The 20,628-nt window shown below is 38.9% G+C and overlaps 1 protein-coding gene and 1 pseudogene across 1 annotated transcript; one reads left to right on the forward strand and one right to left on the reverse strand.

Annotated features, from left to right (window-relative positions):
• Window positions 1-948: 948 nt before the first annotated feature.
• Window positions 949-1,481, reverse strand: LOC150032945 (uncharacterized). The gene is made up of 2 exons (XM_090307082.1): window positions 1,308-1,481; window positions 949-1,212 (listed from the first exon to the last, which is right to left on the reverse strand). Exons 1-2 carry the CDS (start codon window positions 1,479-1,481, stop codon window positions 949-951), a joined length of 438 nt encoding a protein of 145 aa, XP_090163208.1.
• A 1,104-nt stretch (window positions 1,482-2,585) lies between these two features.
• LOC150032946 (small nucleolar RNA R71) lies at window positions 2,586-2,683 on the forward strand (annotated as a pseudogene).
• Window positions 2,684-20,628: the final 17,945 nt, after the last annotated feature.

Genomic DNA, 20,628 nt, shown 5'->3' on the forward strand with positions numbered 1-20,628 from the left:
ACCATCGAGAAATCAATAAAATTCTTTACCCGCAAGTTTGTCAAGCATTTGATCGATAAAAGGAAGGGGGAAGTAGTCTTTCTTAGTTGCTGCATTGAGCTTCCGGTAATCCATACAGATGCACCAACCCGTGACAATTCTCGAGGGTATGAGTTCATTATTACTGTTGACTATCACGGTCGTTCCCCCTTTCTTGGGAATGCATTGGACTAGACTTACCCAGCTACTGTCAGATATTGGACAAATAACTCCCGCGTCCAACCATTTTAAGATCTCTTTCTTAACCACTTCTTTCATTATGGGGTTCAGCCTTCTTTGAGGCTCGATTGACCCCGACTTCCCTTCTTCAAGCCTAATCTTATGCATGCAATAAGATGGACTAATGCCACGGATATCCGTAAGCGTCCAGCCTATTGCACGCTTGTGCTTTTTTAACATTGCAAGAGAGATTGCTCATTAGGCTCTATGAGATTTGCGGAAATGATCATAGGTAAAATGTTGTTGGTTTCAAGGAATGCATATTTCAAATGTCCAGGTAACTGTTTCAACTCGAGTTTTGGTGGTTCTTTAAGTGATGGACGCGTTGGTGCAACAACAGGCACCAGTTTGACTTGAGGGGGTGGTGATTTAGTGATTTGATATCCGAGTCGAGCTGGTCTCACTTTGATTAGTTGCCCTGTTCTGGGAAAGCGAGAGATCTCATTGTCCGAGAAATGCTCTTTCCTCTATCTTGGTTGACAATAAAGCGGGGAATTATTAGATGGGTTCTCAGGATACAATCAAATAAAGATACTAAATAAGCCGTACAGAGCCTGAGCCTATTCTCATTAGCCTATTTTTCTGCCGCTCACTCAGACTTGGCGACTCTGATTCTTTAAGGTTCTCCTCCAACGTGAGGACCTCACATACATGGGTCTCTTCTTCAGGCAACCCAATATTGTTTAGTTGTCAATCTTCACTATCTGGGAACTTTAATACGTTGAGCACATTAAACTTTACCTCTTCATTTTCCATGCGCATAGTTAATTCATCTTTATGCACGTCAATTAAAACTTTCTCAGTAGCTAAGAAGGGGCGTCCAAGGATAATTGGTACCTCCCTATCTGCTTCATAGTCCAAGATAATAAAGTCTGCTGGGAATATGAGATTGTCAACCTTCACCAAAATGTCTTCAATCTTCCCTTCTGGGTACTTGATTGTTCTGTCAGCGAGCTGAAGAGTAACAGAAGTAGGTTACTAGATCGCACAACGCATGAGATTGGCATGAGATTAATGCTGGCTCCTAGATCGCACAACGCATGACCCACATCAAATCCTCTTATCAAACAAGGAACTGTGAAGCTCTTAGAGTCCTTCTGCTTCTTTGGTAGATTGTTGCTTACTAAAACGTTACACTCCCGCGTTAGCGCTATTACTTCCTTCTCACTGACTCTTCTCTTCTTCGTCAAAATGTCCTTAAAAAATTTTACATATGTTGGCATCTACTCCAAAGCTTCTATAAGTGGAATGTTGATGTGCAGCTATTTTAGGAGCTCAAGAAAGCACTTGAATTAATGCTCATCATTCTTCTTCATCATACGCCTAGGGAATGGTACGTTCAGCGGCACCTCAAGCTTTCCCACGTTAGACGTACTGGTTTCCGAATGGCTTGTTGTTTCGGGCGTTCTTTCTTCCTGATCCATTGAACGTGTAATGCGTTCTTTCGAAGGACTGCTGTTTCTTGGATTCATTCTTTTTTCTTCAAGAGCTCTTCCATTCCGCAACGTCACTGTGTGGCATTGCTCCTTCCCATTATTGTTCCCAGGTGTTTCGATATTGCTAGGTAGAACTCCAGGTTGCCTGTTTTTCAACTCGCTTGCTATCTGCCCTACCTGGATCTCCAGGTTTCTGATAGATGATGCCTGACTTTTCAGCAACGCGTCATTCTGAACTATGTATTCCTTCAATAGGTTCTCAAGTGGAGATCCTGAGCTCGACGCCTGTCCTCTATTAAAGGACTGTTGATGCTGCTGATGCGTTTGTTGAAATGTAGGCGGCGGTCTATTCCTTTGCTGATGGTTCGCCTCTGGGTGGTGCTCTTTCTGATTTCCTCCTGTCCAAGAAAAATTCGAATGGTTTCTCCATTCAGGGTTATATGTATTAGAGAATGGGTTGTTTTTGATGAAGCATACTGGCTGAGGGTTTTTTGGACATTCAGCATAGGAGTGAGGATCTCCATAGCCCACATAGCTAACCATGGGCTGCCCAAACGCCTCTACCTGATTCACCTTCTGCTGATTTGATGCGTTTCTCAATGTTATATTCTGCAGAAGGCTGGTCATCGTAGCCACTTGAGCAAAAAGTGTGGCTATTGCGTTGGCATTAATAGAATTAACGTTCTGAGATCTCCTTCTCCTGTCAGTTCTTCCATCATATGTATCATCCACCCATTCCATATTGTGTTTGGCAATACGGTCTAGTATCTCTTTAACCTCAGTATAGGATTTGTCCATAAGTCCACCAGCTGCTGCGGCGTCTGCTACCATCTGTGATGCTCTATTCAGTCCTCCATAAAACGTCTCCATTTGGATAATCAGTGGTAGTCCATGTTTGGGCAATTTTTGACTAAGCCCTTAAAACGCTCCCATGCGGCGCTTAAGGTCTCAGTATCTTCTTGTTCAAAGTTCATAATCTCTCGACGCCTCCTCGCGTTAGTTGTAGATGGGAAGTATTTTTGCATAAATTTTTCCACCAACTTCTTCTAGGTGGTGATTTCGCCAGGCTCTAGTGAACTCACCCATTGTTTATTTCATTACGCAAAGAATAGGGAAACAAGGATAACCTGATCGCCTCTGGGGTGATTTTAGGAAGCACAAATGAATTACACATTTCCAGGAAACGCTTCATATGGGCGTGAGGATCTTCACCACGACCACCCCCAAATTTTCCAGCACTATGGAGCAGTTGAAGCATAACAAATTTCATTTCGAACATGGTTCCATCCGGCATTGGGTATATGATTCCTGGAGAGAAATCATACAGTACAGGGGACGCGTACTCCCTCATGGGACGCGTGCTACTATTTGCCATCAGGATCGGATTCTGAGCAGCATGAGCTAGTTGCTGATTTTTCTGTTCTTCCGCCATGCTCGTTGCCTATCTTTTCTAAGAAATTGCTACCATAACCTTCAACAACGGTTGGATCGGTTCCTACGCCGGAAGGTCATTTCAATCTCGAGGTCGTATCTGAATTCAGGAGTGATCTCCCTGCTCATAAACATTCACAAGCTTAGGTGTAGCTTGTAATACTCCCTCGACTGAAGTGTTCCTACAACAGATACAAATGAAATTTCTGGTTAGTTCTTATTTCTGAATCCCCGGCAACGGCACTAAAAACTTGTTCGTTGCTATCGTGATTTACCTAGTAGTGTATTGTACAAAATAAATTGGAGAAGTAAGTTCCAAGTATAAGTGATGCATTTATGCTTTGATGCGTTTAAGTAATTGTAACGCGCTGGGGCATTAGATATATGCATAGAACACACACAACTCCTAATAATGACATTCAAGTTTCCCTAAACCATACCCAAGTATAAATCTGATTTAGGTTCCTGGTAAGTCCAGGGTCGAACTCAGGGATTCAGTTGACCAAACACAGACCTTGCGTTTTATCTATTGTAGGTGTTTTCCTAAATGAATGTGAGAAATGTATTATTTACACTAAATTGTCGTGCTTGTGCAAGAAGATACAAAAGAGGAGTGGTGAATGATGGATCATGCGAAGTTGGAGTTTAAGGTAAATGGACGCGTCGGTCTAAGATGAGTGTACACAACTAGGATGTGAAGTGAATGAGATGGGAATATTTGCTTATCTTTTGTTTATGTGTCAGACTTCATTCAACATTTCTCAACGTGAATAACATACAAAGCCTATCTCTAGGATGCATGCGTCTAACACAAAAATGCAATAGACACCAGTAAGTCTATCTCTAGCTGTACTAGGCGTCCTACTTAATGTAGCTTAGTTATTCTTTCAAATAGTCTAAATTAAAGATGGTTTTACCAAGTTGTCAAGTTGGCTTGAGCGTTAGAATGAAGTTGTTCATAAAGTATTAATACATTCAACATAAACAAGAAATAAACAATAGTAATTATGATGGATCAAATATGACTTTTATAAAGAAACAAGGAGTCTTTACAAAAACAATATTTAATCAAATGAAATGAAAGCAATAAATAAGAAAGAAACTGAGTCAAGCCAAAGAATACAATCTCTTGTATTTCTTTGGCTCAATCTCATTGTGTACAATCACTTGTATAGGAAGTGGACGGAGTGTCTTTCTCAAGAGTGGCTTCCTCCGCTCCCTGATCGGCGGTGGTGCTGGTTCTCAACCCTTTTAATCATCTCAACACCACGACACAGCTTCTACAGAAGTAAGACTATGACTACAATTTACAGAGAGTAAGGATCTTGATAATTTCCAAACTTCTTAACTCTAGAGGGACTTCATCTATTTATAGGCGTTGGTCATGTCCACTTGGTGAATGGGCAGCATTAAAGTCCATGTCCTGGTCAGCATTAAAGTCCATGCCCTGGTTAGCCGCCTGACTCTTGGAAGCTTTTCAGACGCCTCTTGTTGCAGGTGCCCATACTTGCAAGTGGTGATGTGACACAATCAGCCTAGAGTAATGAATCTTCTCTGCGTTGAACTCCCTCCGATGCATGACCCTTGCGTTAGAGCTTTTCCTATGGCACTTGTCTAATGCGTTAGCATTAATCATTGCATTGAAATCCTGCAATACAATGCGTTAGTGCCGTGATATTTAGTAATAAAAATTATTTCATATGAGTTTGCTAATGTTTGAATAAATCCATGCGTTTCTTCTAAAAATGAGGAGAATTTATCATTAAAAAACCTTAGTTGTTCCAACTTAAGAGCAAAAATAACTTGTATTTCTACAAGTTATCAGCTTGTCAAGTAAATATCAATTTACTAAGCGACAACTTAAGCGAAGTAAACGATCGATTAGTGTTTTGTAGGTGACAGACACGGTACTAAGCGATGAGCTAAACGATCACTTAGCTTTTGCTAGACGATCGTTTAGATTTAGCTAAACGATTGGGCATCGACCTATGCGATAGGTATCTGTCTTCTCTCACTTGCCCAATCGTGTACATGATTGTTCATTCTTCCTTCTTCTGCCTCAATCCAAGTTCGAACAGAGCCCACCCTCTGGATTCTCACACCAAGAATACCAAGGTAACCTTCTTGGTGATGTTTTACTCAACTCGATACCGTCAAGGTTCTATGGAGGCCGTTCGTGTTGCTGGGGAGTTCGTGACCGAGGTGATCGCTGAGGACAAGTATGAAGTGTTCGTGTAGTGTTGAGGTCGTGTTGTTCGAGCGTTCAAGGTTTTTGTGTTCGATGTTCGTGAGCAAGGAGCATAGAGACGAGTCGACAAACGTCCGTAGCATTCTCCTTGTTTATTTGATTGTTCATGCTGTAATTTCTGTAACAATTGCATAACTGTTTGTTTTGTTTATGATTGTAATTTTTAATGTTCATTCATGATTGTAATTTGGAATGATCTATTTTTCACTGCTCATGGAAATCTCGAGTTCGATTTCCTTCAATTGGTATCATGAAATATAAGAGTTATATTTTGCATGTAGTGAGCATTATCATGCATCATCTTTTTATTATAAGTTTTATAGTCTAAGGGTGAATGGAAACATGTTTTGCTTGTTTCATTGTTGCTTTGTATAAGTGTTATATAAAAGAAGTAGCAATGAATGGACAATGCATTGAGCATGACACTTAGGCTGTTTATAAGCGTTATAAATGCCTTGCATATGTTAGCTTCGCATTGTTGTGGTTGTTTTCGTTTATAAGTGTTATAAAGAAAATTTGACCTAAAATCAATAATTAAGAGTTGCATGCGGACTTAGGGTGAACTCAAGTTTTTTTTTAAAGGGTTTTAAAAATTGGATTAAGATAGACTTAAGTTTAAGTGGTTCTAAAGAGTTTAGTAACCTAGATTAATCTTTTAAAATCGGTTTAATAGGATTAAATTGGTTGAAATAAAAGATTAAAATTGTTTTAAATCTATCTATAAGGGACCTTTTGTCTAATGTGGGTTCTGGCTAGGCTGAGGTTCTTAAGTTAATGAAAACGTAATACCTCTACCTGGGAACCTACCTAGAAAGGTGAATTAGATAGATTTTTAATAAGGATGCGACGATTTGGTCAAAGACTCCGTTAAAGAGTTTAATGGATGATGATCAAAAGTTGTTCAACTATCAAAGGTAAAAGTTACTCTTGGGCAAACCTAAAAGTTAGTTAAAATCCTTAGCCGTGTTTTTCTAAGTAAGCTAAACCCTAGGTTATAAAATACTCAGTGGGAGGAAGAGGCATATCAGATATGTCTATGATTCCACTCACGTTTCTCCCTGTATGTTCATACCGTGAGATTCATGCTTGGCCTCGTGGTGCCCTGGATTCATCCCCCTTCGGATGGTATTTGCATGAGTCAATATCAAGGTGAACGGAGAGAGTGTTTATAGTAAGTGGGTGAAGGGTTTGTGTCAACACATCCTATGGTCTTTGTGATTGGTTCACCCATGAGATCACTCTGTACTCCCTCGTGTCTCCTTTGTGCGTCCCCCTTCGGATGAGTTTTGTGCAGTTGGTCAAGATCAAGGTGAACTCCAGAAATGGACAGGGTTGCTTTAAGTTTTGCCCTAATCGGATTTTTTCCTTTCAGATTGGCCTTTTGGGATGGACCTCTGGGGCCTAAAATGGTGGGTCACACTTACAGAAGATTTTAAGTAAGTTAATAATCTCTTGGTCAAATCAATAATGGCTAGTCGTTATAGGAACAAGAGTTGTTCTGGTATTAATGATTGCTTCTCAATATTGCTTCTCAATTAAGAGGAGGAATAATTGACCTCCCTTTGGCAGCTTTTGTCCTAAACCTTTGAAGCGTCATTGCGAAACTAGATGTCACATGGGGTTCATAGTAGTTTTGCTAAAACCTTATTGGATGTTGTTTTGTTTTACAACGGATATTTGCTCAAAACCTAACGTAGGTCAATGTGTTTTTCTTTTTAGCAACTCATTAGTATTTCCGTTTAAGCTTTTAAAATGACCGATTACTTATAGTGGAAAGAATCATGTGAAACAAATTTCGTGGCAAACAACTTCGATCCCACTACTCTCCAAAAGAGGAGACAAGACAGTAAATATGATTTACTGGTTTTGGAGACATGTTTGGTAGAGAATGATGATTCTTCCTGGATCCTTGATTCAGGTTCTACCAATCATGTCAGTTCCTCTTACCAAGGATTCAGTTCCTGGAAAATGTTGCCACAGGGAGAGATGACTCTTCGAGTCCGTACTGATGAGGTGGTTTCGACTATTGCTGTAGGCAGGTTGAAGTTATTTATTGACAAGAAACGTTATCTGTTACTGGATAATGTTTTTGTAGTTCCTCATATTAAAAGGAACTTAATCTCGATTTCTTGTTTCATTGAACAAGGCTATACCATCTTCTTTTTTTAGAATTAAGTGTTTATTTTCAAGAATGGATTGGAGATTGGTTATGGTTCAATGGAAAGTAACTTATATGTACTAAGGTCGTTAGTCATAAAAGCCTTGTTTAACACTGAAATGTTCAGTACGACAACAACAGCTAAAAGACCAAAGGTTTCTCCTAAAGAAAACACTCATTTTTGGCATCTTAGGTTAGGTCACATCAACCTCAATAGGATTGAGAAGTTGGTGAAACGTGGACTTCTAAAGAGTTTAGAAGAAAAATCCTTGCCGGTATGTGAATCATGTCTTAGAGGCAAGATGACCAAACGACCTTTTACTGGAAAAGGTTACAGAGCCAAGGAAGCCTTGGAGCTTATACATTCAGACCTCTGTGGTCCGATGAATGTTAGAGCTCGGGGTGGGTATGAATATTTCATCTCTTTCATAGATGATGTAGGATTGTATCAATTTCAGTGGAAGCATAAGGATCATCTAAACATTCAAATTCACTAATTTTGGCAAAATATAAAGCATGCTTTTGCAGAAAAAATGGGTTTCAAGGCATACCTCTTGTAGAACTTCTTCAAAGCTCCATCTCCAGCTACTATCTTCTCCATATCTTGTTGTAGACCACCTCAAAATCTTCCCCACTATTCTCTTGGTACTCTAGATTGAGTTGTGGGACTCAAAATAAGCTTGAATCAAGGGATGAAGGAGAATAGCTCACTGCAGCAACCTTTGTTGAATAACCTTTCTTCAAACCGAATTTTCTCTCAAAATTCTGTAGATTGCATGCCTGATTTTCACTCCAATATTCTCATTATATTGCAGATCAACAGGCAAAGAGAAGAGTTGCATGTGTTGTAGCTCATGCTTGGAGAAGACAAGACCAAAATGGTTGCTTCATGAGTGAGCTAGTTAAGTGATGGATAATGGAAAAATCCATTTTTCCATTTAAATGTGTTTTTGTTTTCTTTTTCAATTTTATCTAAAAATCAAAATTTGATTTAATAAATCTATTTGATTTTAAAAATGAAAAAAATAAGTAATTTCACAAATTAATTAATTAATAAATAAAACTTAATTAATTTAATATCAAATATTAAATTAATTTTAACACATATTCATCTTTATATATTTAAATCATATTTAAATATATAAATTCTCCTATTACGTTTAATTCTAAAATTAAACATAATTATATCTCATATAATTACTAATTCCCTTAATTCTAATTTGAACGTTTCAAATTAACTTATCACGCTATTCTAGAGCTAGTCCGTTACGAGCTAGTAAGGGGACCTCGCGGACCTACAGGTCATGGGCTCCAACGATCCGAGATTAATTGGCTAAACTCATTAGACCAAATTAATCTCCATTCGTTAACTAATGGGTCATTCCATTAAAGCCCATAGTTGCACTCCCCTCACTGTAGATATATTATGTCCACATGATTTAACCATAATCAACAAGTTGACCATTCACAGGTTGTTTATAATAACGTCTGGGTCAAATATCTGTTTTACCCTCGAGATTATGTCTTATTCCTCAAGTCCCTACTGATCTTCTAATGAACAACTAGTTTGTGATCCAATCACCAAACCACCCTCTCTCAGCACAGTGAGAGGGTGGGGCCCCTTGTTCAAGACCTGGATTCAGTACTTGAGAGAACAACCTTTCTCCTAACACTAAATCGGGTAGGCGTGAACTTCTTCTTGCAAGGTTATGTCCCCAGCTATTCATCCGGTCTTATCCCCAAAATGGTAAGCTTATTGAGTAGTGCTGTTGAATTACTCTCACTATTTGCAGATCAAAGGATAATCCCGAACAAACAGGAGTTTATAGCTAGCTCAGGATTAAGATCGAGTTAACCTAGGTCATCTAGGTGAAATAGTCAATCTTAAACAGTAAGTAGCGTTATAAAGTGACTTATTTCTTGGTCCTGATCTTATGCAAACTCATTGCATAGGACGCCCCCACTCCTCATGTCATAACATGTACGAATTAGGATCACATCGTATGTAGCACTTTACAACTCTTTGTAACAACTACAAAGTAGGCCGCATCTAATGGTGTTACCAGAATAAAGTACCCAACCTCATTCATGTACCATAGATCATTTTGACTATTTACTCGAATCCGATCCACTCTTATGTCTCCACATAAAGTTCAAGTACTCATACAATAGTCATAGGTCTTAGTTTATTGGATTTAGACTTTCATATAATTTATGAAATCAATAACAAGTACATTGATAATAGAAAATTTTTATCATTTTACAAACTGTGAATTTTTAGGACATAAAATCCAACAAATGATTATTCAATGTTCGGTATCTCTACCTAATGCAACGTAAGTCTGAAGCTCTTGACAAGTTCAAGGAGTATAAGACTGAAGTTGAAAACTTGTTAGGTAAGAAGATAAAAACACTATGATCTGATCGTGGTGAAGAGTATATAGACCTCTAATTCCAGAACTATATGATAGAACATGAGATTGTGTCCCAACTCTCAGCTTCAGGTACACCTCAACAAAATGGTGTATCTAAAAGAAGAAACAGAACCTAGTTAGACATGGTTCGGTCTATGATGAGTTATGCTCATCTTCCAGACTCGTTTTGGGGTTATGTAGTGCAGACTGCATGATATATCCTGAACAACGTTCCCTTAAAAGTGTTTCTGAAACACCTTTTGAGTTATGGAAAGGCCGTAAAGGTAGTTTACGCCACTTTAGGATTTGAGGTTGTTCGACACATTTGCTAGCGACTAACCCAAAGAAGTTGAAATTGCGTTCGATGGTTTGCCTCTTTGTAGGCTACCATAAGGAAATGAGAGGTGGATACTTTTATGATCCGAGTGAGAACAAAGTGTTTGTCTCTACAAATGATATCTTTTTGGAAGAAGACCACATGAGGGATCATAAGCCACGGAGTAAGCTTGTTTTATGTGAGAACTCAAGTGAGATTGAGACTGCTGAGGGTTCAACAAGAGTTGTTGAATAGGCTGACAGATCAATAAAAATTGTTGAGGTCGGAACGTTTAGTCTACCAGCTCAAGAGTTGTGACTGCCTCGACGTAGTGGGAGGGTTATGAATCCACCGGATCGCTACATGGGTTTGATTGAAGCCCAAAACGTCATTATGAATGATGGGGTCGAGGATCCGTTGTCTTTTAAGAAAGCAATGGAGGATGTTGACAAAGATGAATGGGTTAAAGCCATGAACAAGGAAATGAAGTCTATGTACTTCAATAACTTCTAGGAGCTTGTTGATCCACCTGATGAGGTAAGACCTATTGGGTGTAAATGGATCTATAAACAAAATAGAGGTGTAGATGGAAATGTGCAAACTTTTAAGGCTAGACTCGTGGCAAAGGGTTATACCTAGGTTGAAGGAGTTGACTATGAGGAAACTTTCTCACCTGCTGTCATACTGAAGTCTATCCGAATTCTTCTGTCCATTGCCACATTTTATGATTATGAAATATGGCAAATGGACGTCAAGATTGCCTTTCTTAATGGTAATCTTGAGAAGACCATCTATATGACTCAATCAGAGGGGTTCGTAGTTCCAGATCAAAAGTAAAGAGTTTGCAAGCTTAATAGGTCCATTTATGGGCTAAAACAAGCATCTAAATCTTGGAACATCAGATTCGATACTGCTGTCAAGTAGTTTGGCTTTGATCAGAACACTGATGAGCCTTGTGTTTATAAAAAAAATCATTAACAGCTCAGTAGCTTTCCTGGTACAGTATGTGGATGATATCCTACTCATTGGGAATAATGGAGGTTATCTGACTGACATTAAGAATTGGCTAGCTGCCCAATTCCAAATGAACGATTTGGGTGAGGCACAATATGTTCTCGGGATCCAGATCATTCAGGATCGTAAGAAAAAACGGTTAGCCCTGTCTCAGGCATCATACATTGATCAAAGTAGATCAGGTACAGGATGCAGGATAAAAGGGGTTTGTTATTTTCAGGCATGGAATCGTTCTATCTAAGGATCAATGTCCTAAGACACCTCAAGAGGTTGAGAAGATGAGACAGATTCCCTATGCTTCTGCTGTAAGAAGCTTGATGTATGCAATGTTGTGTACTAGACCCGAAATTTGCTATGCAGTAGGGATTGTCAGTCGGTATCAGTCCAATCCAGGATTTGATCACTGGACGACGGTCAAGACGATCCTCAAGTATCTTCAGAGAACGAGGGACTACATGCTTGTGTATGGAGATAAGGATCTGATCCTTACAGAATATACGGACTTTGACTTTCAGACCGATAGAGATTCTCGCAAATTGACATCGAGGTCAGTTTTTACTCTGAATGGAGGGGCTGTAGTATGGCGAAGCATCAAGCAAGGGTGCATCGCGGACTCCACTATGGAAGCTGAATACGTAGTGGCTTGTGAAGCAGCTAAAAAGGTTGTTTGACTGAGGAAATTCCTTTCAGATTTGGAAGTTGTTCCAAATATGGATTTGTCTATCACTCTTTGTTGTGATAACAACGGGGCTGTGGCAAATTTGAAGGAGCCTTGGAGTCATCGTCGGAGTAAGCACATGGAAGAGAAACATCACCTGATTAGGGAGATTGTGCATCACGGTGATGTGATAGTCACGAAGATCACATTGGAGCATAACGTTGCTGATCCTTTTACAAAGGCCCTCACGGCTAAAGTGTTCAAGGGTCACCTGAAGAGTCTGGGTCTGCGGGACATGTGGCATTTTATCTAAGGCAAGTGGGAGATGATACTAGGGTATGCCCTTGTTTATTGTATATTGTACAGTTTTATATTATATTGTACATTAGTCTCCCGAGTCATTAGGAAAAGTGGGAGATAATTGGGATTGGTGTCCTAATTCTCCCAGAGTCTCGTTGTTTTGTAAAGATACACATTGTTTAATGAATAGAACAAGTGTTATTTAATTCTAGCATTTACTCATATCCAATAAACAAAGCTCTTTGGTTATCTTATGTGAACTTAAGCATGTATATGTGATATACAAGTAGATCATGCCTTAAGTGATAACCTAAATAGGTCTGTAGTATAAGGATTAAGGTGGGATACCTGATCCTGGTGACACTACGGATACGACCCGTTTTGTAGAGGTTTGCAAATGTTGTAAACTACTACAAATGATAGATCCTGACCATTCATGTGGAGACGTGCGAGCGGGGGTGTCCTATACAAAGAGTTTGTATAAGACCTGGACCACGAGATGATTAGACTCTGTATATAACGCCGTTGATACTAGAGACTTGCATCTCACTTGAACGACCATAGGTGACACGACCTCAATCCTGAGTGTTTTAGGAACTTCTACCTTTGAAGGAGGTCCTTTGATTAATATGGGTAAGAGTGGCCAGATTGCCAACTCAACATTCTTACGTTTTTGCGGACTTGTCTGATCTGGGAGCTGGGAACTCAATCCATAAGATGGAATTCATTCCTTTTCTGAAGTAGGGATAAGTAGAGAGATTTCTCCCTTAAGGGCTGATTCCAGGGCTTGAACATAGTGGCCACAACTTCTATTTGGAAGAGAGGACTTAGTCATAGTAGGACTATGACTTATGTTCATTAGAGGGATCAGTGGTACTTAAGGAGTTAGATGTAACTATAGGGGCATAACGGTTATTGGCCGAGTTATACTTACGAGCGATCTGTGAAGGGTTGTCGCACTTCTAATGGGTTAAGATGGACACATAATATATCTGTGGTAATGTGAGTTCAACTGTCGATCTTTAGTGGAGTGCCTGGTAGTTAATGGATGGTGGATCCCGTGACTAAAGAGTTTAGTCAGTTATTCACGTATCGTTGGAGCTTTTAGCTACAGGTCCATAAGGTCCCCTTAGTAGCTCAATGGATTCAGTTGAGGATTAGTTCTTGGTGTTGATTTGAAATGTTCAAATTGAGAAGAGGTAATTCGATTATATATGATATGATTGGTATGATGTATGAGATACATCTAGTGGAGGATTGATGTAAATGAGATTTACATTAAGTATCATGGAATAGAAAAAGAACTATGGTTTATATGTTTCATGAGATGAGATATTAAAACTATTGGTTATAAATATAGTATGATAAGTTGGTTATCATTTATATTTATAATAATATTAATTATTGGACAATTAAATCTTTTTCTCTAATAACCAATTGAGTGGAAGGTTATTGGTGGTTTCATGATAATCGTGAGATAAAAGGAAAATTATTTTCCTAAGTTTAGTAATGTTAATATTGAAAAAATTATGTTATGAGATTTTCTCTCTCGAAAAATAATCTCATGGAAGTTGTCAAGTAAATGGGATTTACTAAGTGACAGCTTGACTAAGCTAAACATTCGTGCAGTATTTGTAGGCGATAGACATGAAGCTAAGTGATGAGCTAAACGATTGCTTAGCTTTTGCTAGACGATCGCTTAGCTTTTGCTAAATGATTAGGCATCGACCTATACGATAGGTTCAGCCTTCTCCCTCTTACTCAATCGTTTATGCGATTGTTGTTTCCTCCGTCTTCTTCCTCAAACCAAGTTCACATAGAGCCCACCTTCTAGATTCTCACACCGAGAATACCAAGGTAGCCTTCTTGGTGGCGTCATACTCAACTCGACACCGTCGAGGTTCTGTGGAGGTCGTTTATGCTGTTGGGATGTTCGTGACCGAGGCAATCGCTGAGTTCGAGTGTGCGGTGTTCATGCAGTGTAGTGGTCATGTTAGACGAGCATTCGAGGTTGCTGTGTTCGAGTGTTCGTGATCAAGGAGCGTGGTGTTGAGTCTACAAATATATGTAGCGTTCTCCTTGATTATTTGTAATTTCATGCTGTAATTTCTGTAATGATTGCATAACTGTATGTTTCTATTTATGACTGTAATGGTAAAGTTCATATATGATTGTAATTTGGAATGATCTTTCCGCTGCTCATGGAAATCCTTGTGCACGATTTCCTTCAATTGGTATCAGAGCCAGGTTTTTTCTGATATTTCAAATTACAAGTTTGTTTTGAACTTCTTTTACATTCTCGGTGGGTTTCTGCACTTGTATTTAATTGTTAAGTGCATTTGTGGTTGGAGTTGATCAATGTTTCGGGTTTAATTGCCTTTTGTTAAAGCTTTCTTCAATTACAAAGTGTTAATTTGTAAGGGTCCCTGTGTTTTTTGGGCATAATTAACTAGCAATCGAGTCTGTAATTCAAAGAGTTTGAGTTAGTCGAGTCGTTTGTGATGAAATTTTGAAGCATGGAGATGCGGTTCTCAACGAGGAAGAAGACCAAGCGTTGGTCGATCGTGTAGCCTCAGGTAAATGATCGTTGGAATTTATCTAAGTGATCATGTAGATTTTTCTATACAATCGTGTAGTATTTACTAAACGATCATTTAGCTAATGCTAAGTGATGGGCTAAATCGTTTACTCAATCGCGTAGGCGTTGGAGGTAGACGATCGTAGTGGGAGCATGTGATGCTTATCGTTTAGTAAAAGGCGTGCGCCAGACGATATGTAGCTAGAAAGCCTTATCACTTAGTTACTACCTACACGATTGCGTGTATACGATACGGATGCGCTAGCTAAGCGATCGCTTAGGCGATGATGCTTTGTTGCATCGTAGTCATTTAGACGATCGTGTAAGGTGGGCTTTATGCAGAGCGCGTGATAACTTGTAGAAATACAAGTTATTTATACTATTTTATTTAGATATTGCGGCAAAAAGAAAGGAAAGTTGCATCGATAGTATACAAATTGGCTAAGAAATGCGAAAATTATGAAAAGTCGTAAATACACCCACTAACACCATTGCGATGGCGAGATAGAATGTTTCAGTTTTTGTTTTGCAGGAAATAAGTCACCGCATGTGTTCATGGCTCGAAGATAAGGTAAACAACGCATCTACGTCGCATTACACCCATCAATCAAGAACGAAAAGATGATCAACACAATGACGGTGCATGTGACAATCGATCAAGAGCTTTAGCGATCAACGCAATTTCAACCGCATGCGATAATAAAAAACAACACTGCATACGGCGATAGATCGAAGATGTGAAGAGCAACGCATTTGCGGAAGATTCTGACAAGTGTACATCTTTCAGTTGTGCATTTCTGACGGGTTGATTGCGTAACAGAAGGGATTTTTCATTCCGCCATTTCAGGAACTACCATAACTATATAGTGGGGACCACAAATTCAAAGAGCCAAGTCTCGCCTATAAATAGCTTCTTCAAATTCAATCAGAGATACATGTATACATAGAGACCTGCATATATTGATTCTGAGAAAGAGGCTGGTCTGAAGCGACTGTCCAGAGTAAATCCGGGAGAACTACGAGACAAGGCCGAGAGGTGAGTCTTCGAGTAGAGAATTCTTCCAATTCACGTAGTTGAAGCTCTGTGCGAAGGTCAATTCTACGGGGAAAGCAAGCCTGAGAGGGAAGCTTTCCTCTCCACCACATCCACACGCCGACAAACAAAATCTTCGATAGGGATCTGTGTCAAGACGTTGACACTCTTTCCATATTTATTTCTATTCTCTAAACTCATCTTCTATGTTCATCTTCTATAATCTCTCATTCACAATAGGTATCAAATGCTTAATTTTAGAATCAAATGTTATCATCGACACCATTATCATCTCTCTGTCTCTGTCCATACATTCATAATCCATTTTCTCCATGATGTGTTCTTAATCCCCAGAGTAAATAGCGAGAATTAAGCGAGTGAGTTAATTTGTGTTAAGGAAATAATTAAGTTTAGCTAAAGCATGCTCGATGGCATCTTCACCTATGAGAGCAGAAGCAAAAATGTCATTCTGCCTATCGAGAGAAGGTTGGAAGAATGCGTTAACTAAAGCGAGAAGTATTTCTAGAGATGGAAACAACCTTGCATTCATCACGTTCATCCCTTTTTCACCATAGATATATGGGAACGCGACCGATCACTGAGAGGTGTATGCCAAGGGAAAGCGGAACCTTAGTTGCGTCCTTAACATGATTGATAAACTTACGATGTTTTTACTCTTTACTCTTTCTCTTTCTGTTTCATTCATAAGTCTTGCCATCACATATATCGATTCATTTGTACAACTTCACAGTCAGTTCTCGACCTCAGTATCATGTATCATGTATCTTGTATCATGTATCATATTAGTTTAGGATTTTACTTTATTAACACATTTCTATTTCATTGCAATTTATATTTCTGTACAAACTCAACATTCTTTATTCATTATTAAAAACTGGTCGCATGTATCACATAAGTATCGCATTAACGAAAACAATCCCCGTGTTCAACCTCGGATCATTCTGAGAAACTTTCATTGGAATTATACTTGGTTTCAATGCAAGGAAACTTGTGACATGCACTACTTCATCGCATACTCCGAGCATATCATTATCAACGCATATAATTAGAATGTAGATTGCATAAAATTCTCTTTATCGCAAAGCACTTGAGCGCATTTTGCACATCATTTGTTTCATTCACTAGCCATGCGTTAGAGTAGATAAAGAGATTAAATTTATGTCATCAAGTTTATGGCAACATGAACTTGAATCGGTTTCATCATCAGTAGCGTGTATAAGCGATATATAACATACACAACATAACATTCCATTCGTATCCTTACAGCGCGCTAAGCGATTGCGTACTTCAGGCTTCATCGCTTAATAAAAGGTACATGATCGTGTAGTATTTGCTAAACGATCGTTTAGCTCTGGGAGTGTTGGTAAGCAATAGAACGAAGCGTTTGTTTTATCATGTAGGCGATCACAGGGAGTTTAGTACACGATGATTGGAGATGCATTACTTCGCTTGGGCGGTTCAAGATCCGGTTTGCTTGTTTGAACCGGAGACTCCTTGTTTTTGTAATAGTTAGCTTTAATTTTGTGAATTTAAGGCAATTTTACCCGATACATCAACATTTGTTTATTATACATGTGATTTATGGTGCTTATATGGCAAAGTGTTTGACATATAGTTTAAAACCCACCTTAGGTTGTGTAATTATTCATGCATCGTGTATTATAAATGTTATAATCGAGCATGAAGAAATTACTTGAAAGCATACGCATGCATCATGAAATATAAGAGTTATATTTTTCATGCAAAGAGCATTATCATGCATCATCCTTTTATTATAAGTGTTATAGTCTAAGGGTGAATGGAAGCATGTTTTGCTTTTCATTGCTGTTTTGTATAAGTGTTATATAAAGAAGTAGCAATGAATGAACAATGCATTAAGCATGACACTTAAGTTGTTTATATCGTTATGAATGCCTTGCATGTGTTAGCTTAGCATTGTGGTTATGGTTTCCGTTTATAAGTGTTATAAAGGAAATTAGACCTAAAATCAATAAGAAAGAGTTGCATGCGGACTTAGGGTGAACTCAAGTTTTTTAAAAGGGTTTTAAAATTGGATTGAGATAGACCTAAGTTCAAGTGGTTCTAAAGAGTTTAGTAACCTAGATTAATCTTTTAAAATCAGTTTAATAGGATTAAATTGGTTGAAATAAAAGATTAAATTTGTTTTAAGTCTATCTATAAAGGACCTTTTGTCTAAGGCGGGTTCTGGCTAGGTTGGGGTTCTTAAGTTGACGGAAACGTAACACCCCTACCTAGAAACCTACCTAGAAAGGTGAATTAGATAAATTTTCAACAAGCATGCGACGTTGTGGTCAAAGGCTCCGTTAAAGAGTTTAATGGATGATGATCAAAAGTTGTTTAACTATCCAAGGTAAAAGTTACTCTTAGGCAAACCTAAAAGTCACTTAGTTAAAATCCTTAGCCGTGTTTTTTCTAAGTAAGCTAAACCCTAGATTATAAAATACTTAGTGAGAGGAAGAGATGTATCTGATATATCTATGATTTCACTCACGTTTCTCCCTGTATGTTAACACCGTGAGATTCATGCTTGGTTCATGGTGCCCTGGGAGCATCCCTCTTCGGATGGTGTTTGCATGAGTCAATATCAAGGTAGACGGAGAGCATGTTTATAGTAAGTGGGTGAAGGGTGTGTGTCAACACGTCCTATGGTCTCTTTCATTGGTTCACACCGGGAGATCATTCTGAACTCCCTCGTGGCACCCTGGGAGCGTCCCCCTTCGGATGGGTTTGTGCAGTTGGTCAAGAACAAGCTGAACTCCAGAAATGGATAGGGTCGCTTTAGGTTTTTCCCCAATCGGATTTTTTCCCTTCAGATTTGCTTTTTGGGGCGGATCTCTAGGGCCTAAAATGGCGGGTCACACTTACGGGAGATGCTCAAGTAAGTTAATGATCTCTTGGCCAAATCAATGATGGCTAGTCATTATAGGAGCAAGTTGTTCTGGTATTAATGATTGGTTGAGAACTTTTCAATTCAGAGGAGGGATAATTGACCTCCCTTCGGCGACTTTTTTCCTAAACCTTTGAAGCGTCATTGCGAACTTAGATGTCACAAGGGGTTCATATTAGTTTTGCTAAAACCTTATTGGATGTTGTTTTATTTTACAACGAGTATTTGCTTAAAACCTAACGTAGGTCAATGTTTTTCTTTTCATCAACTCGTTAGTATTTCCGTTTAATGCTTTTAATATGACTGACTACTTACAGTGGAAAGACTCGTATGAAACGTATTTCATGGCAAACGATCTTGTGTTTATCATTGTTGAGGAGTGTCCTCAAGTTCCGACCGTTGATGCACTGCAAAGTGTTCGCAATGCATATGAGGTGTGGATGAAGGCTAATTCTTTAGCTAGACTTCACATTTTGGCTAACATACCTGATGTTTTGGCCAAAAGGGTTGAGAACATGATCATTGCACGCGAGATCATGGACTCACTACAAGATTTGTTTGAACGTCAGTTCTTACTTCTCGAGCATAAAGGGATGCATGACAAAACCAGTAGTGTCAGTTGTTCTGACACTGATCCCACTCCTCTCCAAAAGAGGAGACAAGACAGTAAATCTGATTTATTGGTCTTGAAGACATGTTTGGTAGAGAATGATGATTCTTCCTGGATCCTTGATTCGGGTGCTACCAATCATGCCAGTTCCTCTTACCAAGGATTTAGTTCCTGGCAAACATTGTCACAGAGAGAGATAACTCTTCGAGTCGGCACTGGTGAGGTTGTTTCAGTTGTTGCAGTAGGCAGGCTGAAGTTATTTGTTGACAAGAAATATTATCTGTTACTGGATAATGTTTTTATAGTTCCTCATATTAAGAGGAACTTAATCTCGGTTTCTTGTCTCATTGAACAAGGCTATACCGTCTCCTTTTCTGAGAATAAAGTGTTTATTTTCAATAATGGATTGGAGATTGGTTATGGTTCAATGGAAAGTAACTTATATGTACTAAGGTCGTTAGTCATAAAGGCCTTGTTTAACACTGAAATGTTCAGTACGACAACAACAGCTAAAAGACCAAAGGTTTCTCCTAAAGAAAACACTCATCTTTGGCATCTTAGGTTAGATCACATTAACCTCAATAGAATTGAGAAGTTGGTGAAAAGTGGACTATCTAAAGAGTTTAGAAGAAAAATCCTTGCCGGTATGTGAATCATGCCTCGAAGGCAAGATGACCAAACGACCTTTTACTAGAAAAGGTTATAAAGGCAAAGAAGCCTTGAAGCTTATACATTCAGACCTCTGTGGTTTGATGAATGTTAGAACTCAGGGTGGGTATGATATTTCATCTCTTTCATAGATGATTATTCAAGGTTCGGGTATCTCTACCTAATGCAACGTAAGTCTGAAGCTCTTGACAAGTTTAAGAAGTATAAGATTGAAGTTGAAAACTTTTTAGGTAAGAAGATAAAAACACTACGATCTGATCGTGGTGGAGAGTAATGGACCTCCAATTCCAGAACTATATGATAGAACATGGGATTGCGTCCCAACTCTTGACACATGGTACACCACATCAAAATGGTGTATTGGGAAGGAGAAACAGAACCTTGTTGAACATGGTTCGGTCTATGTTGAGTTATGCTCATCTTCCAGACTCGTTTTGGGGTTTTGTAGTGCAGACTGCATATTATATCCAGAACAACGTTCTCTCGAAAAGTATTTCTGAAACACCTTTTGAGTCGTGGAGAGGCCGTAAAGGTAGTTTACACCACTTCAGAATTTGGGGCTGTCTGACACATGTG

This window comes from Benincasa hispida, chromosome 11 (assembly GCF_027475165.1).
Source record: "Benincasa hispida cultivar pf3 chromosome 11, pf3_genome.v1.1, whole genome shotgun sequence".
Classification (NCBI taxonomy): Eukaryota; Viridiplantae; Streptophyta; class Magnoliopsida; order Cucurbitales; family Cucurbitaceae; genus Benincasa; species Benincasa hispida.

Bases quoted from the DNA above. Each gene is read 5' to 3' on its own strand.
- LOC150032945 (XM_090307082.1), bottom strand. From the start codon at position 1,481: ATGCCAACATATGTAAAATTTTTTAAGGACATTTTGACGAAGAAGAGA. The intron at 1,213-1,307 runs GTGGGTCATGCG...GTTACTCTTCAG, and splicing joins GTTTGATAAGAGGATTTGAT to CTCGCTGACAGAACAATCAA.